At 43.6% G+C, this 24,220-nt stretch overlaps 1 protein-coding gene across 5 annotated transcripts in view; it reads right to left on the bottom strand.

Annotated features, from left to right (window-relative positions):
* Positions 1-24,220, bottom strand: part of CSPP1 (centrosome and spindle pole associated protein 1) — a 147,928-nt gene that overhangs the window by 39,982 nt on the left and 83,726 nt on the right. For 3 of the 5 annotated variants that reach the window (XM_069731434.1, XM_069731438.1, XM_069731437.1), the window contains 8 exons: positions 22,139-22,196; positions 19,562-19,839; positions 18,367-18,485; positions 15,035-15,128; positions 14,037-14,154; positions 11,861-12,008; positions 5,870-6,007; positions 1,594-1,706 (listed from right to left, as the gene is read on the bottom strand). In XM_069731434.1, the coding sequence (XP_069587535.1) occupies positions 1,594-1,706; positions 5,870-6,007; positions 11,861-12,008; positions 14,037-14,154; positions 15,035-15,128; positions 18,367-18,485; positions 19,562-19,839; positions 22,139-22,196 (1,066 nt within the window). The remainder of the gene's footprint in view (positions 1-1,593; positions 1,707-5,869; positions 6,008-11,860; positions 12,009-14,036; positions 14,155-15,034; positions 15,129-18,366; positions 18,486-19,561; positions 19,840-22,138; positions 22,197-24,220) is intronic. The other 2 variants (XM_069731439.1, XM_069731436.1) reach the window with 1 other exon arrangement.

Here is a 24,220-nt window from a genome sequence, read left to right as displayed (position 1 = left end):
GGGGGAGGATGCTGAGCCATGCATAGAAGGGGGAGGACATGGAGCCATGCATAGAAGGGGGAGGATGCTGAGCCATGCATAGAAGGGGGAGGATGCTGATCCATGCACAGAAGGGGGAGGACGTGAAGCCATGTATAGATGGCGGACGACATGGAGCCATGCATAGAAGGGGGAGGACGAGGGAGGAGGTGGAGCCATGCATAGAAAGGGGTGGACGTGGAGCCATGCATAGAAGGGGGAGGACATGGAGCCATGCATAGAAAGGGGAGGACGAGGGAGGACGTGGAGCCATGCATAGAAAGGGGAGGATGAGGGAGGACGTGGAGCCATACATAGAAGGGGGAGGACGTGAAGCCATGCATAGAAGGGGGAGGATGCTGAGCCATGCATAGAAGGGGGAGGACATGGAGCCATGCATAGAAGGGGGAGGATGCTGAGCCATGCATAGAAGGGGGAGGATGCTGATCCATGCACAGAAGGGGGAGGACGTGAAGCCATGTATAGATGGCGGACGACATGGAGCCATGCATAGAAGGGGGAGGACGGGGAGAACGCTGAGCCATGCATAGAAGGGGGAGGACGTGAAGCCATGCATAGAAGGGGGAGGATGTGGAGCCATGCATAGAAACGGAGGACGTGGAGCCATGCATAGAAGGTGGAGGACATGGAGTCATGCATAGAAGGGGGAGGACGGGGGAGGACGTGGAGCCATGCATAGAAGGGGGAGGATGCTGAGCCATGCGTAGAAGGCGGAGGACATGGAGCCATGCATAGAAGGGGGAGGACACTGAGCCATGCATAGAAGGAGGACAGGGGAGGACATGGAACCATGCATATAAGGTGGAGGACAGAGAAGGGCATGGAGCCATGCATAGAAGGGGAGGAAGAGGAAGGACGTGGAGCCATGCATAGAAAGGGGAGGACGCCGAGCAATGCAAACTAGGAGAGCAGGGAGAGGCAAAGAGCAGGACAGGGATGAGGGGTCAATGCATACCCGGGCTTATACTCGAGTCAATAAGCTTATCCATGTTTACGTTGTAAAATTAGGTGCCTCAGCTTGTACTCGGGTCAGCTTATACTTGAGTATATACTGTAGATTATTATTGAATCGTAAGTCTTGCTGAGAAACACTGCAGGCACTTCAAATACTATAGGCGTATTATGGACTGCCTGAGACATCAGTAAATCTATGGCCACGTTTCCAACATTTTTCTGTTAAACAGGATCACCAAAAGCGCTCAGGAAGGACAGTTTTCTGTTTTTCTTCAGTATTTTTGTATTCAGTACAAATAGGGTGTGGCCCCTCTTCAACTGAGCTTCAAATATAGTCCATCCAAAGCTGGGTGTCCGTTTGGGACCCTGTGACTCTCTGCCACTGTTAACACTAGGTAGGTTTTAACATTAGAGAGTGTAGTTCCTGTCCCAATTGGGTACACCTTGCCGCGTTGGGACAGCTTTATTGCTTTTTTTTTAATCAAAAACAGTGTTTACTAAATACCCTATGTTATTTAATGTACTTGCATTTTTACTTATTTATTTTCATTAGGGTATATGCACATTGTGTTTTCTTTGGGTTTGTTTAAAACTAGTTACCTGTTGGCGTAAGAAGTTCTTGTAGGTTTCTTGTTGCTGTACCTGCTGTTCGGTGACTGGCTCAGAAAATATGTTGCCCCTTGCAAACTGGGAATTATTTGCAAACGAAAACCCTGATAATAAATGAAAAAAATAAGTGAAAATCACAAAGACATCAGAAAAAATGAGAAAAAACTATTACTATATCTACATAGAATCTGCATGGAACTTAATAATAATAATAATAATTTTATTTATATTTTTATTTATATATTTTACTAGCTGAAGAACCCGGCGTTGCCTGGGCATAGTAAATATCTGTGGTTAGTTATAGCACCTCACTTCTCTTATTTTGCCATCACGCCTCTCATTTTCCCAATCACATCTTTCATTTTCCCCCTCACATCTCTCATTTTCTCCCTCACACCTCTCATTCCCCCCTATCACTTGTCATTTCAACCTCACATCTGTCATTATCTGATCACTCCACTATTTTTCCACTCACACCTCTCATTTTCACCTCATCACCTCAGTATATACATGTTTGTCATCTCCCTTATATATAGTATACATCTGTATGTCATCTCCTGTATATAGTATATACCTGCTGTGTGTCATCTCCCCTGTATATAGTATATACCTGCTGTGTGTCATCTCCCCTGTATATAGTATATACCTGTATGTCATCTTCTATATATAGTATATACCTGTATGTCATCTCCTTCTATATATAGTATATACCTGTATGTCATCTCCTCCTGTATAAAGTATATATCTGTGTCATCTCCTCCTGTATATATATACCTGTATGTAATCTTCTATATATAGCATATACCTGTATGTCATCTCCTCCTGTATATAGTACATACTTGTAGGTCATCTGCTCCTGTATATAGTATATACCTGTGTGTCATCTCCTCCTGTATATAGTTTATACCTGTATGTCATCTCCTCCTGTATATAGTATGTACCTGTATGTCATCTCCTCCTCTATATAGTATATACCTGTGTGTCATCTCTCCTGTATATAGTATATATCTGTGTGTCATCTCCTCCTGTATATAGTATATACCTGTGTGTCATCTCCTCCTGTATATAGTTTATACCTGTATGTCATCTCCTCCTGTATATAGTATGTACCTGTATGTCATCTCCTCCTCTATATAGTATATACCTGTGTGTCATCTCTCCTGTATATAGTATATATCTGTGTGTCATCTCCTCCTGTATATAGTATATACCGGTGTGTCATCTCCTCCTGTATTAGACCTCGTTCACACGTTATTTGCTCAGTATTTTTACCTCAGTATTTGTAAGCTAAATTGGCAGCCTGATAAATCCCCAGCCAACAGGAAGCCCTCCCCCTGGCAGTATATATTAGCTTACACATACACATAATAGACAGGTCATGTGACTGACAGCTGCCGTATTTCCTATATGGTACATTTGTTTTGTGTGGCAACATGCGTGTAGCAACTTTTTGTGTGTCGAGTTGCATGTGACAGGTTAGTGTAGCAAGTTGTGTGCAGCAAGTTTTGCGCATGGCGAGTTTTGCACGTGGTGAGTTTTATGTCTGGTGCCTTTTGAGTATGTGCAAGTTTTGTGTGAGGCAACTTTTGCATGTGTTGCAAATTTTGTGCATGTGGCAATTTTTCCGCATGTGCAAGTTTTGCGTGTGGCGAGTTTTCCATGAGGTGAGTTTTGCACTTGTGGCGAGTTTTGCGTGAGCCTATTTTTTGCATGTGGCGAGTTTTGCGCGTGGTGAGTTTTGAGCGGCGACTTTTGTGTTTCGACTTTTATGTGGAGAGGTTGGTGTATGTGTGGTGAAATGTGTGCTGAGGGTGGTATATGTGTTCAAGCTCGTGGTAGTGTGTGGCGTATTTTGTGTGTGTGTTCATATCCCCGTGTGTGGTGAGTATCCCATGTCGGGGTCCCACCTTAGCAACTGTACGGTATATACTCTTTGGCGCCATCGCTCTCATTCTTTAAGTCCCCCTTGTTCACATGTGGCAGCTGTCAATTTGCCTCCAACACTTTTCCTTTCACTTTTCCCCATTATGTAGTTAGGGGCAAAATTGTTTGGTGAATTGGAAAGCGCGGGGTTAAAATTTCACCTCACAACGTAGCCTATGACGCTCTCAGGGTCCAGACGTGTGACTGTGCAAAATTTTGTTTCTGTAGCTGCGACGCCTCCAACACTTTTCCTTTCACTTTTTTCCCCATTATGTAGATAGGGGCAAAATTGTTTGGTGAATTGGAAAGCGCGGGGTTAAAATTTCACCTCACAACGTAGCCTATGACGCTCTCAGGGTCCAGACGTGTGACTGTGCAAAATTTTGTTTCTGTACCTGCGACGCCTCCAACACTTTTCCTTTCACTTTTTTCCCCATTATGTAGATAGGGGCAAAATTGTTTGGTGAATTGGAAAGCGCGGGGTTAAAATTTCACCTCACAACGTAGCCTATGACGCTCTCAGGGTCCAGACGTGTGACTGTGCAAAATTTTGTTGCTGTAGCTGCGACGCTTCCAACACTTTTCCTTTCACTTTTTTCCCCATTATGTAGATAGGGGCAAAATTGTTTGGTGAATTGGAATGCGCGGGGTTAAAATTTCACCTCACAATATAGCCTATGACGCTCTCGGGGTCCAGACGTGTGACTGTGCAAAATTTTGTGGCTGTAGCTGCGACGGTGCAGATGCCAATCCCGGACATACACACATACACACACACACATTCAGCTTTATATAGTAGATTTATAACTTCACATAATTATGGAGCGAGTCACTGTCTGGGTGAATGGACTAGGACATTTACATACAAAAGGTATAAAGTAATATTTATCATGTTCATTTGTTACATTTTGGTTGTAAATATTTTATACATTTTAGCTGAAAGTGAGGTATGTATCATTTTATAATGCATGCCTAAATCATTAATACACCAGTGCTACATAGGAAGCTCTATTGTGAGCAGTCCCAAATACCAGTCCTGGCAGTCTCGTAAATTACAATGCCTCTAGATAAATTAAATGGCTTCCTATTAAAAAATGGAAGATTTTCAGAATGCTGCAAAACTTGTTGTGTCATTCCATTATAAAATGCATATTTTGTAGCCAGACAAGAGTCTTTCAATTCTTGTTTGAGGGATTTTCATCCATTCTTTCTTGGAATATTCATCCAGTTCTATCAGATTCCTGGGTCGGCTTGCATGCACTGATATTTTGAGGTCTATCCACAGATTTTCAATGATGTTCAAATTAGGGGACTGTGAGGGCCATTGTAAAACCTTCAGCTTGCGCCTTTTGAGGTAGTCTATTGTGGATTTTGACGTGATCTTAGAATCATTATCCATTTCTAGAAGCCATCCTCTTTTCACCTTCAGCTTTTTTAAGATGGTGTTATGTTTGCATCAAGAATTTGTTGAAACTTGATTGAATCCATTCTTCCCTCTACCTGTGAAATGTTCCCTATGCTATTGCCTGCAACACAACCCCAAAGCATGGCTGATCCACCCAAAAGCTGGGAAATTTACATCACCTGGCCTTTCCTAATGATGATAGTTAACAAGTCACAACTCTAAGGCTAGGTTCACATTGCGTTAGTGCAATCCGTTTAGCGCATACGCTAACGGAATGCGCTAACGCAATGTCCAAAAAGGGATTGCGTTTAGCGATCCCGCTAGCGCAGAGGCCCGATCTGCGCCAGCGAGAACGGACACAAAAACGCTGCAAGCAGCGTTCGTGGTCCGTCAGAAACTAACGGGACATTGCTAGCGCATGCCAAAAATGGCATACGTTAGCGGTGCGTTAGTTACATTGCTAGTTGGTGGCACTATGTAACGGATTCCGTTAGCATACTGCCACTAACGCAATGTGAACCTAGCCTAACAGGCTAATTAAGATCTGAAACATTGGTCAAACTTATCTGAGAACACAAATCTCCAAGGGTGCCCAAACTTTTGCATAGGACCATTTTTTGGGGGGAATTTTTAAAATGTAAAAGATGTATATATATATATATATATATATATATATATATATATATATATATATATATATATATATATATTTGCCTACAATACAAAGGAAGTGTGTCATCTTTAGGCCTTTTAAAGATTATTTCATCTTCAACGTGCTTCACAGTTCACAATATGAGTAATTTTGACCAGGGGTGCTCAAACTTTTACATGCCACTGTATGCGTTACTTTGTACTGTATTTATAATCTGTACAAGTTCTCACTTAATTGTAATGTGCTTCAGAATATGTTGACTTTATATAAATAGAATGATTACGTACCTGGTATTTTACCTGTAGAAGTAGCATGATCAGCTAGACTGGTGTCGACTGCAACAACTGCCCTCCTGTCTTCGAAGGCTCTAACCTCAGGATTTTGATAAGCATCCTCATTTAGCTTATGCATTTGCTTAAGATCAGCTAAAATAATAATGAAGGGTATTATTATTTATATGAGAACTTTAAATTATACAATAACTTAACCCCTTAGCGACCGCCGATACGCCTTTTAACGGCGGCCGCTAAGGGTACTTAAACCACAGCGCCGTTAATTAACGGCGCTGTGGAAAAAGTCCATAGCGCCCCCCAGAGGCCGATTTTCTCCAGGGTCTCGGCTGCCGAGGGTAGCCGAGACCCCAGAGAACATGATTCGGGGGGGTTTTTAACCCACCCCGCATTTGCGATCGCCGGTAATTAACCGTTTACCAGTGATCGCAAAAAAAAAAAAAAAAAAAGCAATCTCTTTTTAATTTCTCTGTCCTCCGATGTGATCGCACATCGGAGGACAGAGGAAAGGGGTCCCAGGAGGCCCCCCAATACTCACCTAGCTCCCCCGATGCTCCTCGTGTCTCCCGGTGGGCGCCGCCATCTTCAAAATGGCGGGCGCATGCGCAGTGCGCCCGCCGGCCGGCACCGGGAGAATCTTTGGGGTCTCGGCTGCCGGGGGTAGCCGAGACCCCAAAGAGCACGATCGGGGTCGGTATTACCGACCCCTGTTTTGCGATCGCCGGTAATTAACTGTTTACCGGCGACCGCAAAAAAAAAAAAAGTAAAGTGTAATTCTCTGTCCTCTGATGTGATCGCACATCAGAGGACAGAGAAATAGGGGGATTCGGGGACCCTAGCATACTCACCTAGGTCCCTGGATCCTCTTGCTGCTCCTCCTGGCCGCCGGCAGCAGAACATGGCGGACGCATGCCCAGTGCGCCCGCCATCTGTCTCCATCTGCCGGCCGGCAGGAGAACAGCAGTTGGGGCTAAAATTAGGGGTAGGGTTAGGGGTAGGGTTAGGGGTAGGGTTAGGTTAGGGTTAGGTTAGGGGTAGGGTTAGGGGTAGGGTTAGGGGTAGGGTTAGGTTAGGGTTAGGTTAGGGTTAGGGGTAGGGTTAGGGGTAGGGTTAGGTTAGGGTTAGGTTAGGGTTAGGTTAGGGGTAGGGTTAGGTTAGGGGTAGGGTTAGGTTAGGGGTAGGGGTAGGGTTGGGGCTAAATTTAGGGTTAGGGTTGGGGCTAAATTTAGGGTTAGGGTTGGGGCTAAACTTAGGGTTAGGCTTCTTTCACACTTACATCGGTACGGGGCCGTCGCAATGCGTCGGCCCGACATACCGACGCACGTTGTGAAAATTGTGCACAACGTGGGCAGCAGCTGTAGTTTTTCAACACATCCGCTGCCCAATCTATGTCCTGGGGAGGAGGGGGCGGAGTTACGGCCACGCATGCGCAATCAGAAATGGCGGATGCGACGTACAAAAAAACGTTTCATTTAACTTTTTTTGTGCCGACGCTCCGCCAAAACACAACTGATCCAGTGCACGACGGACGCGACGTGTGGCCATCCGTCACGATCCGTCGGCAATACAAGTCTATGGGCAAAAAACGCATCCTGCGGGCACATTTGCAGGATCCGTTTCTTGTCCAAAACGACGGATTGCGACGGAATGCCAAACGACGCAAGTGTGAAAGTAGCCCTAGGGCTAGGGTTAGTGTTGGGGCTAAAGTTAGGGCTAGGGATGGGGCTAAAGTTAGGGTTAGAGCTGGGATTAGGGTTAGGGTTTGGATTAGGGTTCGTATTAGGGTTAGGGTTGGCATTAGGGTTACGCTTGGGATTAGGGTTAGGTTTGGGATTAGGGTTAAGGTTAGGGTTGTGATTAGGGGTGTATTGGGATTAGGGTTAGGTTTGAGGTTAGGGTTGAGATTAGGATTAGGGGTGTGTTGGATTTAGGGTTTTGATTAGGGTTATGGTTAGGGTTGACATTAGGGTTGTTTTGGGGTAAGGGTTGTGATTATGGTTAGGGTTAGTGATTAGGATTATGGATGAGGTTGGGATTAGGGTTAGGGGTGTGTTGGGGTTAGGGTTGGAGCTAGAATTGGGGGGTTTCCACTGTTTAGGTACATCAGGGGGTCTCCAAACACGACAGCCAATTTTGCGCTCAAAAAGTCAAATGGTGCTCCCTCCCTTCTGAGCTCTGCCGTGCGCCCAAACAGTGGGTTACCCCCACATATGGGGCATCAGCGTACTCGGGATAAATTGGACAACAACTTCTGGGGTCCAATTTCTCGTTACCCTTGTGAAAATAAAAACTTGGGGGCTACAAAATCTTTTTTGTGAAAAAAAAAAATATTTTTTATTTTCACGACTCTGCATTCTAAACTTCTGTGAAGCACTTGGGCATTCAAAGTTCTCACCACACATCTAGATAAGTTCCTTGGGGGGTCTAGTTTCCAAAATGGGGTCACTTGTGGAGGGTTTCTACTGGTTAGGTACATCAGGGGCTCTGCAATCGCAACATAATGCCCACAGACCATTCTATCAAAGTCTGCATTCCAAAAAGGCGCTCCTTCCCTTCCGAGCTCTGCCGTGCGCCCAAACAGTGGTTTACCGCCACATATGGCGCATCAGCGTACTCGGGATAAATTGGACAACAACTATTGCAGTCCAATTTCTCCTGTTACCCTTGTGAAAATAAAAACTTGGGGGCTACAATATCTTTTTTGTGGAAAAAAAAAATATTTTTTATTTTCACGGCTCTGCATTATAAACTTCTGTGAAGCACTTGGGCATTCAAGGTTCTCACCACACATCTAGATAAGTTCCATGGGGGGTCTAGTTTCCAAAATGGGGTCACTTGTGGGGGATTTCTACTGTTTAGGCACATCAGGGGCTCTCCAAACGCGACATGGCGTCCGATCTCAATTCCAGCCAATTCTACATTGAAAAAGTAAAACGGCACTCTTTCTCTTCCAAGCTCTGCGGTGCGCCCAAACAGTGGTTTACCCCCACATATTGGGTATCAGCGTACTCAGGAGAAATTGCACAACAACTTTTGTGGTCTAATTTCTCCTGTTACCCTTGTGAAAATAAGAATTTGTGGGCAAAAAGATCATTTTTGTGTAAACAAAAGCGATTTTTTATTTTCACGGCTCTACGTTATAAACTTCTGTGAAGCACTTGGGGGTTCAAAGTGCTCACCACACATCTAGATAAGTTCCTTAAGGGGTCTAGTTTCCAAAATGGTGTCACTTGTGGGGAGTTTCCACTGTTTAGGTACATCAGGGGCTCTCTAAATGTGACATGGTGTCCGATCTCAATTCCAGCCAATTCTGCATTGAAAAAGTCAAACGGCGCTCCTTCACTTCTAAGTTCTGCGGTGCGCCCTAACAGTGGTTTACCCCCACATATGGGGTATTGGCGTATTCAGGAGAAATTGCATAACAAAATTTATGGTTACATTTCTGTTTTTACACTTGTGAAAATAAAAAAAATGGTTCTGAATTAAGATGTTTGCAAAAAAAAGTTAAATGTTCATTTTTTCCTTCCACATTGTTTCAGTTCCTGTGAAGCACGTAAAGGGTTAATAAACTTCTTGAATGTGGTTTTGAGAACCTTGAGGGGTGTAGTTTTTAGAATGGTGTCACACTTCATTATTTTCTATCATATAGACCCCTCAAAATGACTTCAAATGTGATGTGGTCCCTAAAAAAAAACGGTGTTGTAAAAATGAGAAATTGCTGGTCAACTTTTAACCCTTATAACTCCCTAACAAAAAAAAATTTTGTTTCCAAAATTGTGCTGATGTAAAGTAGACATGTGGGAAATGTTATTTATTAACTATTTTTTATGACATATCTCTCTGATTTAAGGGCATAAAAATACAAAGTTTGAAAACTGCAAAATTTTAAAAATTTTCGCCATATTTCCGTTTTTTTCATAAATAATCGCAAGTAATATCGAAGAAATGTTACCACTAACATGAAGTACAATATGTCACAAAAAAACAATCTCAGAATCAGCGGGATCCGTTGAAGCGTTCCAGAGTTATAACCTCATAAAGTGACAGTGGTCAGAATTGCAAAAATTGGCCCGGTCATTAAGTACCAAATTGGCTCTGTCACTAAGGGATTAAAGTGTTATTCTCAGAAACGCAAGACAGATCTAGGAGTGCCCAACAGTGATCCCAAGAATGAGGCTCTTAAACCCAGGAGCCCCATCTACGAGACATAAAACATAATAAAAAAAAATGTATATGGTTAAAATCGCCCCTCTCTTCTCAATCCAAAAATAAATAAAAAGGCATATTTGGTATTGAGAAATCTGTAAAAGCGTAATCTATCAAATCATAAATTTAATTAACCCAAACAGTAAATGCCATAGATAAATACATAAAAAAGCTGGAATTTCTGTTTTTTTCAATCAATGAAATAAAAACAAAAAAAAACAAGCTCTCGTGTAATTCCATCAGTATAAAAGAAAAAATTCTGCGTCTCTCACAAACTTTTTTTCTTTACAAAGTGCTCACATTATTAACCCTTTCACAACCTTGCGATTTTCATTTTTGCGTTTTTGTTTTTTGCTCCCATTCTTCCCAGAGCCATAACATTTTTATTTTTTTTCTGTCAATATTGCTGTATGAGGGCTTGTTTTTTTTGGAGGTGAAGTTGTTTAAAGGTGATTTTTAACACAAGATGAATAATAAAATAACAACCCCCCCACCCCAAAAAAAATATTGGTATGTTATGTGGCACAGTAAATTAAAAACTACCAGTTGCTCTGCAAAAAAATTATAACTTTCATTGAGCTATGATGATAGAAACAGAAAATTGTTATGGCTCTAAGAAAAAGAGAAGGTAAAAACAAACCGTAAAATAAAAATAATAAAAAAACATGGCTTCCACAGGAATGGGTTTACCATGTTGGTCGTATAATGTAATATTTTAATAGTTGAGATCGTTGAGGACAAAGCAATAACAAATGTGTATACTTACCGTATTAGATCTCTTTCTTACAAAATGCAAAAAGAGCGATTTAAACCTTATATTATTATGTTTTTCCTTTTTTTTTTTTTTTTTTACTATGGGACTTGAATCTGCGATTGCTTGGACCATTCTCCTCAGTACTTCCATACTGCAGTGGACTGTCCATTAACCCATCCCCTTTTAAAGTGCCCCTATCATTTCAGGTAACTTTTCAAAATAAGTCATCATCTGTGTGTACACGAGGAATAACTATTTCTGGCCATTATATGACTTGTATCCTGCATGTTTTTCTAATTTTCAGTTCTCTCTGAACTAATGGGTGGAATTTAACAGCTGTTTGACGCTGCTGCACGTCTTTGCATTACCCAAGAATGTCAGGCATCGTGAGTTGAGGAGGCTTGAAGGAGGGAAAGAAGTGGCTCATATGCGGAGAAAGAAGCAGATTTAGCTAATAAGTTTCATATATTCACTTGTACTATTGATTAATGCCAAGTTTGTTGAAACGTTAGTGACCATTTCACCCTCGTCTGTAGTCATGCGTGCACCGCACTAACTCCAGATAGACTCGATAGTTAATAGTCTGGCCAGCTCCTTCCAGAGGTTCCAGTTTTAGTAGGAAATTCACGTTAGTGCTCCATCCTAATATCAGCTGGTGAGAACGGTTTGCTGAACTATAGAAAGACTGCTTGTTCCTGCACTTGCTGAAATTCTCACAGGCATATTCATAGAGGTCATATTTTGTTTATATACTTATTGAAGTTTAGCGTGCCTTGAAAATTCTCTATAATTTTGATAGTGTGTCATTCTATTTTATTAACAGATCCAAAAACACCTCCAGCGATTAGAAGCCCTCACAATTTCACGAAGACATTAGGGCACTGGGAATCTATAGGTGGTCAAATGCCAAATCATCCAGCCAGTGTTGATCAGACACCATCTTCTGTTCGCAGCCATGACAAATACACGAGTACAAAGCCAAATTGTACCAAGTGGACCCCTGCCAGAAGCCGGAGAAGGGCACTTACTAATCAGATTTCCCTTCTGATCCTTCAGTGGGGCTCCTCCACCTCCTTTACCCCATGGGTTGTAGCTCTTCATATCGGCTTCCAGTTTAGCCTCATAATGTTCTCTTTCTTCTTTTTCCTTTCTGCGTCTGTCATTTCTTTCCCTTATCTGTACATAAAAAAATGCTTCAAATTAATCTTATAACAGTGTTAGGATTTGCATAGTAACGCATTGAAAATAAATTTGAACAATTAAAGGGAACCTGTCACCCCGTATTTTAAAGATGAGATAAAAATGGCATTAACTAGGGCCAGAGCTGTGCTTTACATTACTGTCTTCTTTGTGCTTTTATTCCGCACCTATCCTGCCGAAATACCTTTTGAAAGTCGCCGTTTGGTGCTGTCACTCAGTCAGGTCTGGTCAGATGGGCGTTGAGAAGTTGCGGTTCCTCCCCCACCTCTTGCGTTTCCCTGCGAATTTTATTCCCGCCGTCAGCGTTGTGCTTAGCGCCTGCGCAGTAACGTTACCGGCATCCAGCTATACAGTAAATGCGCATATGACCACTTCCGGGGCACACAGGTAAAAGTGCCGACCAGCGCCTGCGCAGTGATGTAACGTATGCTATGCCCACAGTTGGGCACAGCATAATGAGCAGGCGCAAGAGGCTAATTTACTGCGCAACTGCGAAGAAAGTGCGCGATCTGTGCGATTCACAGAGCGCATTTAAGTCATACACGCCGAGGAGCAGGGGGGAGGAACCGCAACTTCTCAACGCCCATCTGACCAGACCTGACTGAGTGACAGCACCAAACGGCGACTTTCAAAAGGTATTTCGGCAGGATAGGTGCAGAATAAAAGCACAAAGAAGACAGTAATGAAAAGCACAGCTCTGGCCCTAGTTAATGCCATTTTTATCTCATCTTTAAAATACGGTGTGACAGGTTCCCTTTAAACGTTTCTTCCCACTTTGGGCATTTAAGGCATATCTACAGGTTACATACATCTGCATCAAGTACGACCCCCATTGTGCACCACTGATAGACAATAGGTGGTCGCACATGTGCAGCCCTTTCCTTTTACTTGTATTGAAGTTCCAAAATCTGCAGAGCGCTCGGAAATTTTCATAACTCCCCTTCAAATTATTTGAGAGATCAACACATGGGCTCCCTGCATTGTCCAAATGGGACAACCCCGTTATACCATAACATTGATAACAGGTTCAAGTTCACTATGGAGACTAAATTATAAGGTGACAAGTAAGGCCGGGCCATTAATAGAATACATCAGATTAATTTGCCATTACAAGTTGGCACGATTTTTATTTTTAACAAAATAGAAAACTTGTTTTTTGGTCCACAACCAATTCTGTCACCAGTGGATTAGGCTTGCCTCTAGTGCCCAGTACTTGCACTCCAGGAGGAGGGGTTAACTCTTAACATCCCAGCCAGCTTTCTCCAGTCCACTGATTTCTGTACAGCAGTTAGCAGCTCACCTCCCTCCTCTCACCCTCATCTTCTGAAGAGATGCAGTTATAAGTCACCAGACCAGCAGCTTTCACAGCAGGTCTCCTTATCTCCTCTCTGCTCTCCCTGTCCAGACCTGTGTGCTTGCTCAAATGATCTGTTATCTTTTGTGTGTAAATACAGGAAGAACAGTGAAGACTCAGGACAAGCCACCGAGAGCTAAATGTGTTATAGCAGAACTTATGCTGGGCTTAATAATTCTACAGTATTACTAATCCCCAGAGCTGTCGCTCAAGGAGGAAAGCCTGCCCTACTAGAAACTAGTGAGTAAGGCTACGTTCAGACTAGCGTTGTGCGCCGCTGCGTCGGCGACGCGACGCACAACGCACCGAAAAACGCGGCAAAACGCACGCAAAAACGCTGCATTTTGCGACGCGTGCATCGATTTTTGCCGAAAATCGGACGCAAGAAAAATGCAACTTGTTGCGTTTTCTTGGTCCGACGCTTGCGGCAAAAAAGACGCACGCGTCGCAAAACGCAACAAGCAAAAACGCATGCGTCCCCCATGTTAAACATAGGGGCGCATGACGCGTGCGTCGCCGCTGCGTCGCCCGACGCGGCGCCGACGCAGACTAGCACAACGCTAGTCTGAACGTAGCCTAAGGAGACTGCATTGCTCTGAACTCCTCAAGAGCAATTTGAGAATATTCCTTTAAGGCGATAAATAACAAACCTGCCGTTCCAGTTCCTCCTGATACGAAATAACAGCCTCTCGGGTCTGTCGTGGCCTTTCTTCTGGAAATGCTCCTAAACTGGCCCCCCTTCCAGCTCCCAGCCTCTGTTTATTATCCCTTGGAGACAAAATTATTTTTAATTCCCAACTATATTTTTATTGGTTTTACAATTTTAGAACATAAAAATTAAAAAAAGTGAAAAAATAAAGTGAAAGAATATATAAGTAAAAGTTAGGTCAGACAGAAAGACACTTTTTATTGGGTAATTTGACAGCAGTGCTACATTTGCCTTATACAGGTGTGCCAGGCAGACAGATCAACATCTATTTCTCTCAAAAACTTACAAGGTCTAATGATACAGAGCTTAATATACTTGGAGCATCATTATCACTTCATGTCCTCATAATCCTCATATGCCTGGGAGAACTAATCCACTGTGTTGTGAAGGAGATCTGCAAACAAATTCTCCAGAAACTTATGGAAGATGGGGCTCCTCGCCTCTGGAAGAGTGCCATCAATCAGCCACTGTTAGCCTTTGCAAATACTGTTGGAGGAGCAGTCTGGCTTCAGATTTCCCCATATTTGTAAGGGGTATATTTATAAGATAGGTGACCAAATCCAAAAATTCAGTATCAAACTGAACCTCAGCTAAACCAAAAAGAATGCTAACTACTGAGCCAATGCTCTATGAAAGCCCTGAAAATTATGCATAATAATAATGTTCGTTTTTATATAGCGCTGGTACCCACAATCTAAATTCCCTATCAGTATGTCTTTGTCTTTGGAATGTTGGAGGAAACCGGAGAATCCGGAGGAAACCCACGCAAACACGGAGAGAACATACAAACTTCTTGCAGATGTTGTCCTTGATGGGATTTGAACCCAGGACTCCAGCGCTACAAGGCTGCAGTGCTAACCACTCAATCACAACCTATTATACTTCTGTGTAAATGTGTGTATCAGATTACAAAAAAGCATTTTGATCATAGATACTTACTGATGGTGATCCCCTGGATAAAGCTGGGTGACATGTGTGGCAGGCATGGTAATACCTGCAGGGGCCTGCATGGCCATCATACCCGGAGCATCTGCTTGATGAAAAATAAATTAATGAATTTATTTACAGAGTATCTGAAATCTAACAAATTAGATGGTAAAAAAAAAATGCAAAATACAATACAATATATATATATATATATATATATATATATACACTCAATAAAGGAGTGGTTCTGCAGGTGGGGACAACAAACCACATCTCAGTACCAATGCTTTGTGGCTGATATTTTGGTCACTTTTGAATGTTGGTTGTGCTATCACACTAGTGGTAGCATGAGACGGACTCTACAACCCACAAAAGTGGCTAAGGTAGTGCAGCTCATCCAGGATGGCACATCAATGCGAGCTGTGGCAAGAAGGTTTGCTGTGTCTGTAAACATAGTGTCCAGAGGCTGGATGCGCTACCAGGAGACAGGCCAGTACACCAGGAGATGTGGAGGGGGCCGTAGGAGGGCAACAACCCAGCAGCAGGACCGCTACCTCAGCCTTTGTGCAAGGAGAAACAGGAGGAGCACTGCCAGAGTCCTGCAAAATGACCTCCAGCTGTCCACAAAGGTGCATGTGTCTGCACTAACGGTTAGAAACCGACTCCATAAGGATGGTCTGGGTGCCCGACGTCCACAGATGGGGGTTGTGTTCACAGCCCAACACCGTGCAGGACGCTTGGCATTTGCCACAGAACACCAGGATTGGCAAATTTGCCTCTGGCACCCTGTGCTCTTCACAGATGAAAGCAGGTTCACACTGAGCACATGTGACAGGCGTGACAGAGTCTGGAGACGCCGTGGAGAGTGATTTGCTGCCTGCAACATCCTTCAGCATGACCAGTTTGGAGTAATGGTGTGGGGTGGCATTTCTTTGGAGGGCCGCACAGCCCTCCATTTCCTCGCCAGGGGTAGCCTGACTGCCATTAGGTACTGAGATGAGATCCTCAGACCTCTTGTGAGACCATATGCTTGTGCGGTTGGCCCTGGGTTCCTCCTAATGCAGGGCAATGCCAGACCTCATGTGGCTGGAGTGTGTCAGCAGTTCCTGCAAGATGAAGGCATTGAAGCTATGGACTGGCCCGCCCATTCCTCAGACCTTAATCCGACTTGAACACATCTGCGACATCATGTCTCACACCATCCACCAACATCACGTTGCACCACACACTGTCCAGGAGATAGTGAATGCTTTAGTCCAGGTCTGGGAGGAGATCCCTCAGGAGACCATCCGCTGCCTCATTAGGAGCATGCCCAGGCATTGAAGGGAGGTCATACAAGCACGGGGAGGCCACACACACTACTGAGCATCATTTCCTTGTCTTGAGGCATTTCCACTGAAGTTGGATCAGCCTGTAACTTCATTTTCCACTTTGATTTAGAGCAGTGGTCCCCAACCTTTCTGACCTTGAGAGCCACATTCAGCTTAGAGAGAAGGTCGTGAGCCACATTCAGCACTGAGAGAGGGCCTCGAACCACATCCAGCTCCCACCCCCTTCAAAGTAGTGTCAACCAAAGCCCCCATTACAGGTATAATGATAACCAAAGCTTTTCTACAGAAATCACTCCAGAGCAGTACACCGAGATCCAGGGGTTCACACAATACCCCCATTTAGTATTCTCCCAACACACTGTCACATCCAGCTTTGAGCACCTCTTCTAACAGGTAGTACAAACCTCCAGCGTACCATACCTAAAACATCTCTAAACCGCTAAGACCAGTACATGTGCATCCAGATCTGAAATTCTGTGCAGGGCTACTCACAGAATTCACCATTTTGAGATGTGGTCTTCATACCTGTTTGCTAGACCTGGACCTAATGCATCAAGCTGGCAAACAGTCGCGAGCCACAATTCATGGGGCCGCGAGCCACATGTGGCTCCCGAGCTACAGGTTGGGGAGCCCTGATTTAGAGCATCATTCCAACTCCAGACCTCCGTGGGATATTAGTTGTGATTTACGTTGATTATTTTTAGGTTTTATTGTTCTCAACACATTCCACTATGTAGTGAATAAAGATTTACAACTGGAATATTTCATTCAGTGATATCTTTTTAACATATTTATTAATGACCTTGTAGGGGGCATTCAGAGTAGAATTTCAATATTTGCAGATGACACTAAACTCTGCAGGGTAATCAATACAGAGGAGGACAATTTTATATTACAGGATGATTTATGTAAGCTAGAAGCTTGGGCTGATAAATGGCAAATGAGCTTTAATGGGGATAAATGTAAGGTCATGCACTTGGGTAGAAGTAATAAGATGTATAATTATGTGCTTAATTCTAAAACTCTGGGCAAAACCGTCAATTAAAAAGACCTGGGTGTATGGGTGGATGACAAACTCATATTCAGTGGCCAGTGTCAGGCAGCTGCTACAAAGGCAAATAAAATAATGGGATGCATTAAAAGAGGCATAGATGCTCATGAGGAGAATATAATTTTACCTCTATACAAGTCACTAGTTCGACCACACTTACAATACTGTGCACAGTTCTGGTCTCCGGTGTATAAGAAAGACATAGCTGAACTAGAGTGGGTGCAGAGAAGAGCGACCAAGGTTATTAGAGGACTGGGGGGTCTGCAATACCAAGATAGGTTATTACACTTGGGGCTATTTAGTTTGGAAAAACGAAGACTAAGGGGTGATCTTATTTTAATGTATAAATATATGAGGGGACAGTACAAAGACCTATCTGATGATCTTTTTAATCATAGACCTGAAACCGGGACAAGGGGGCATCCTCTGGGTTTGGAGGAAAAAAGGTTTAAGCATAATAACAGACGCGGATTCTTTACTGTAAGAGCAGTGAGACTATGGAACTCTCTGCCGTATGATGTTGTAATGAGTGATTCATTACTTAAATTTAAGAGGGGATTGGATACCTTTCTGGAAAAGCATAATGTTACAGGGTATATACACTAGATTCCTTGATAGGGCGTTGATCCAGGGAACTAGTCTGATTGCCGTATGTGGAGTCGGGAAGGAATTTTTTTCCCCAATGTGGAGCTTACTCTTTGCCACATGGGTTTTTTTTGCCTTCCTCTGGATCAACATGTTAGGGCATGTTAGGTTAGGCTATGGGTTGAACTAGATGGACTTATAGTCTTCCTTCAACCTTAATAACTATGTAACTATGTAATCTAGGATGTGGGATTTTAGTGTTCCCTTTATTTTTTTTGAGCAGTATATATTGACTGATGACAGTAAATCTTGCTTTGAATGTATTATATATCACCAAAAATAAGTTTCCCCTATCACATGAAATGATTTTTCCTTACAATAAGGAAGGTTTGGGTCCAGCGGGTTGCGAGCACCATAGTAGTAATAAGCATCATCGTAAGGAGTTCGATAGTTATCTACTAGGACTGGAGGTTGAGGTGGAGGCACGGCTGCAATCCTATAAAAGACAGAATACAAAAAGTATGAAACCAAAGGGGTCCTCACTTAACTTTGAAGGGAGGCTGACAGCTGATCCATACCGCCGACAGTGGGAAGCATACCTCAGAGTTATTGCAGACATGTATGTCACACTTTCGAATGCAGCAATGTATTGGGAGAAAGGTCCGTCATGGTGACAGAGAGGGAAGAAGCATGACTCTGGGGATAGCCATCTGAGATGCAAAGTCCCCAGTCAACTGTTAAAAATATATTTTACCTGAAACACTGTAGTGACTTAGAGGAAGACATGCATTGCTGCAATAACAGGGCGGACTCTCATGTATGCTGCCTGCGCTTCAGGCAGTATGAATCAGCTGTCAGGTTGACGGTAAGCAGAATATCATGGAGGACTTACCATCATAAGATTCTAATAATGCACCTCATGTCAGGATTCAACTCTGGAGATATTGCACCATGGACTGACTATAAAACAGAAGCTGAGCTGTCTTCTATTACATAACCCCTCAACCCCTCAATCCGGCTTCTATTTATTGTCATTTATGGAAAAGTCAACTAGAAATGGTGCCGTTTTTGTTTCCCATTCTGCCTTAGGCCTCCTTCACATATCCGTGCCTAAGGTACGTGTGGCATACGTATTTTTTTCACAGATCCCACACATACCCATTATAACTTATGGTACTGCACACATGTTCGAGTGTTTGCATGGACCGTATGTTCGTGCAAACCACGTGAAGACAAGTCCATTTTTTACCAGCAGCACGAATGACAAGGGCCGGTACAAGTCTATGGGTCGGTATAACAAAGTACAGCACATTAATGGAATTCGTATGTCATCCATGTGCTGTTCGTGTTTAACATTGCAAAGTATAGGAGAAGATTGGAATTAATTTTCCTTCCGTAAGCCATACTGGAAAACAAAAGGGTGGCACACATCTTGGATTGTAACATCCCTGCTACCTTGCTACTGCAGGAGTTGCTGTAGGCCAAACAAGTGTTCAGGCAGCTTATTTATCTACGTCTTCAGCTATACAATAAAAACACAATAAAGATCCATAATTCGACACATAGATCTACCTGGGGGCAACTATTTCTCCGAGGGTGTTGGATATTCCTCGATGGTATTCTTCGTTGGCTGCATTAAAAGCTGTAGGAAAGGCATTACCAGGGACAGAGGACTCAGGGAGAGGAGTCTGAAAAGCCACTCTTGGTCTTTCCGGTGGGGACATTTCTTCTTCCATAGCTGTTCTGCTTGTTTTCTGGGGGTCCACAACTATTCCAGGACGATAGGGGACATTTCGATCGGACATTTCCTGGTGGCGATTTATTGCCCCAAACTGACGTAAGCGGTCAGGCTTTTCAAAGAAACACAAACAAATGTTAGCAAAGGTTTTCAGGTTAGTTTTATATTTTAGAAAAAGGATTTTTAGCATTAATAACAAGAACACATCTTCCTGCTGTGGATTGTGCCACGGTTCCAAGCAGATTTCTAGTGATTTTTTTGTTGTGTATTTGAAGGGAGGAAATCCAAGGTGAAAATTTGCGGAATATACAGACATGCTGTGGCTTAAAAATAAATGCCAGGTTGATTTCTTTTGCAAAGATATTGATGCTTCTGTAATACGCTGCAGATTTTCCAGCAGTAAATTACAGCATATTTGCAAGGTGTGAACATACCCCAAGAGGTATAAATAATGCGCTTTAGACAAACTCAGTGGGATTTATAGGATTGAATGTAAAACTGAATTAAAAAAAACCTGTTTGAAAGGCTAACCCTCGCTGCTGATATTGGAGTTGGCTTACAGGCAACCTACAAACATTAGTTGTAAAAAGCTAGTAAAATGTGTACAGCATCACTGAGTACAAGAGAAATACAAACAAAAGGCATTTGCACATTCATTTTGCTTCAGTGCACCCAAAAAAAAATGGCAGAAGAATTTACTTATCAAAAATAAAATTAGCGGGGCAGTTCTGAAAAAGGCCTAGTTTGAAGCAGACTTGGGATATCCTCCTTAGGTATCAAGACATGATCTCCTCTCGGCATGGTGAAACCTCCGTGACTCCTGAAGCATCTGAGCCAAGAGCTGGCAAAATCTTACACGCCCAAAAAGATACCAATGCTCCTCACAAGGACAGCGAATAGGTATAATAACAAGTTGCTTATAATCCCAAGTCTCTTCTTCCAGTGGAAGCGTTTCAAACTAATTCCAAATCCATGCAAATGTTCACAACGTGCTCCGGTCTACATCATCCAAACTAGTACAACATGCAAGCAAAAGAATACACAGGAAAGTTATTAACATTTGTAAAACATCCCTGCACTAGAGAAATAGAAACAAACAAAAGAAAGAATGTTTTAAAAAATCTGCTCAATTTACCTCCACTTCATTTAGCTAGAAAAAGCATGTAAAAATAATTAGCAAAATAATACACTTAGGATAAAACATAATATAAGAGATATAATAACGCCCCTAGTGTAAATTACTACCCACAGACAATTGATAAAGGTCCCAGTAGTGGCACTGGGAATCCTGGCGTCTCTTTCCGTGAGCCCCTCCACAATGAGGAAGCGTGGCCAATAATGCCACTAATATTCTAGAGGAGTACACCATAGCGCTCTTCTGTGGGGTCTGTTCAGTAGACAGCAGCAGTATGTTTTTTAGAGCTCCATATTGTGCTGTTACTCTGTTGCTCCTCTTATAAATATATCCATAAATTGACAAATGGGTGTGACTATCAGGACATGTTAGTACAAATTGAAGGGTAGTAATAAAGCTGGTACTCACACCATACACATTAGATAGCTGAATGACGGCTTGGCTGTCTCTCCCGACTCCTCCATGCACTGGACCGCTCAACTCATCTGATGGCGGCTTATCTCAGCGCCAAACACAAGTGTCGACAGTTAAAATTGCAGCAGCTGCATCCAGCTCTCTCCTGACATAATCTGTAGGGGGAGCGTCAGGAGGCCTCCATACATGCACACTTATCTAGTGTGTAATAGGGCCTTAAAGGGGTTGTCCACTTCTCGGACAAAACCTTCTCAATCACCATATTCCACATTGTAAAATAACAGTCCGCACTCACCTCCGCGGTGACCGTGCCGTTACAGCAAGATCGGCGCCCGGTCTCCCATGACGTTGCTATGTCACGTGAGCCCTGCAAACAGTGGCAGCTACTGGGCTGCTTCACCCTCACTTCCATCAGATGAAGAGGACATCTGGAGGAGGTCAGAGTACAGCACCTCTCAGTTCTTCCAAAGGAAGTGAGAGTGTAGTGGCCCATAGAGGCCACTGATTGACTGCAGGGCTCGCGTGACATAGCAGTGTAGCACAATACCAGGGGACCTGGCGCCTTCGTCACCGGAATGGCGATGGCACCGGAGGGGAGTACAGGCCGTTATTATATTACGTGGAGGAATATGGTGATTGAGAGGGGGTAGTCTGAGAAGTGGACAACCCCATAACCGTGTCTATTTATTCATAATTTTCTAGGAGGAATAAAAGAGGAACAGCACAAACAGAGCTCCAAAAAAAGACAGAATTGCTGTTGTATTAGGGAGGCAGGTATTTACTACAAGATTCACAGCAGGTGAACTGACAGATCCTCTTAAAATGGAGAGAGAGAGAACACTAGGAAAGGGCAATTTCTCACTTGCTTCTCAGGATCTACGGCTCCAGAGGCGGCAACTTTCAGTTCCAGTTCCTTCTCCCTGGAAAAACAGATGTCACCATAAACATAAACGGATTATAATTACCATATATACTCGAGTATAAGCCGAGATTTTCAGCTCACTTTTTTGGGCTGAAAGTCCCCCTGTCGGCTTATACTCGAGTCATACCCGGGGGTCGGCAGGGGAGGGGAAGCGGGGGCTGTCTAATTATACTCACCTGCTCCTGGCGCGGTCCCTGCATGTCCCTGGCTTCCCCGGTGCTGCAGCTTCTTCCTGTAGTGAGCGGTCACATGGTACCGCTAATCACAGTAATGAATATGCGGTTCCACCTCCCATAGGGGTGGAGCCGCATATTCATTACTGTAATGAGCGGTAACAGTGACCGCTCACTACAGGAAGAAAACGCAGCGCCGGGGAACAGACATGCAGCGACGGCGCCAGGAACAGGTGAGTATGACGGGGGCAGTGCGTGATATTCACCTGCTCCTCGTTCCACTGTCGGCGCCGCTGTGTCTTCCGCAGTGATGCTCAGGTCAGAGGGCGCGGTGACGCGATTAGTGTGCCCGCCGCCCTCATCCTGAACGTCGATGCAGAGGATGGGGAAGACACAGCGGTGGTCAGCGATGGAACAGGGAGCAGGTAACTATTGCAAGTGCCGGGGGCCGGAGAGGAGAGTATGTAATTTTTTTTTTTTTTTTAATCGCAGCAACAGCATATGGGGCAAATATCTGTATGGAGCATCATATGTGGCCATATGCAGCATTATATGGGGGCAAATATCTGTATGGGGCATCTTATGTGGCCATGTGCAGGATTATATGGGGGCAAATATCGGTATGGGGCATCCTATGTGGCCATGTGCAGCATGATATGGGGCAAATATCTGTATGGGGCATCTTATGTGGCCATGTGCAGCATTATATGGGGGCAAATATCTGTATGGGGCATCTTATGTGGCCATGTGCAGGATTATATGGGGGCAAATATCGGTATGGGGCATCCTATGTGGCCATGTGCAGCATGATATGGGGCAAATATCTGTATGGGGCATCTTATGTGGCCATGTGCAGCATGATATGGGGCAAATATCTGTATGGGGCATCTGTATGGGGCCATGTGCAGCATGATATGGGGGCAAATATCTGTATGGGGCATCTTATGTGGCCATGTGCAGCATTATATGGGGCAGTTATCTGTATGGAGCATCTTATGGGGCCATGTGCAGCATTATATGGGGGCAAATATCTGTATGGGGCATCTTATGTGGCCATGTGCAGCATTATATTGGGCAGTTATCTGTATGGAGCATCTTATGGGGCCATAATCCACATTTGTGGAGCATTATACGGGGCAAATGCCTGTATGGAGCATCTTAAGGGGCCATAATCAGCATGTGTGCAGCATTATATGGGGTATATTTTAATATGGAGCATCTTATGGAGCCCATCATAAACTTTATGGAGCATTATATGGGGCTCCTGATTCAATATGGATATTCAAAAACACTTAAACAACTGATGTCTCAATTAATTTTACTTTTATTGGTATCTATTTTTATTTTTGAAATTTACCAGTAGCTGCTGCATTTTCCACCCTAGGCTTATACCCGAGTCATTAAGTTTTCCCAGTTTTATGTGGCAAAATTAGGGGGGGTCGGCTTATACTCGGGTCGGCTTATACTCGAGTATATACGGTACTTCAAACATCAAACATGATAAAGAATTGTAATCGATGACAGGATGGCTCTCTTATTAATATCAGAAGAACAGCTTTATTAGTAAAAAGGTTGACCACAACAATTTATTACAAATACAGTAGAACTCCAGTGATAACCTTCACTTTGTGGCGGACCCCGGCCATGTGTTCAGGCCCACCGCTGCACCTTTACAGGTGAAAATGGAGGCATGACATGTGGCTCATTAAAAGCAATGTCAGTGCGGTGCCCCTTAATGGTTATTGAGGCTCAGCTGGGGAGTCAATGTGAAGAATTGAAAAGGAAAATGGCCACATCTAATTGTCAGTATATTCATACATTTCCAGGTGATAATAGAAATATTGCACAA

The sequence above is a fragment of the Ranitomeya imitator genome, chromosome 6, assembly GCF_032444005.1.
Source record: "Ranitomeya imitator isolate aRanImi1 chromosome 6, aRanImi1.pri, whole genome shotgun sequence".
In the NCBI taxonomy this organism is placed as follows: domain Eukaryota; kingdom Metazoa; phylum Chordata; class Amphibia; order Anura; family Dendrobatidae; genus Ranitomeya; species Ranitomeya imitator.
Note: the sequence above shows the minus strand (reverse complement) of the source record. Positions and strands in the feature narration are given on the sequence as shown.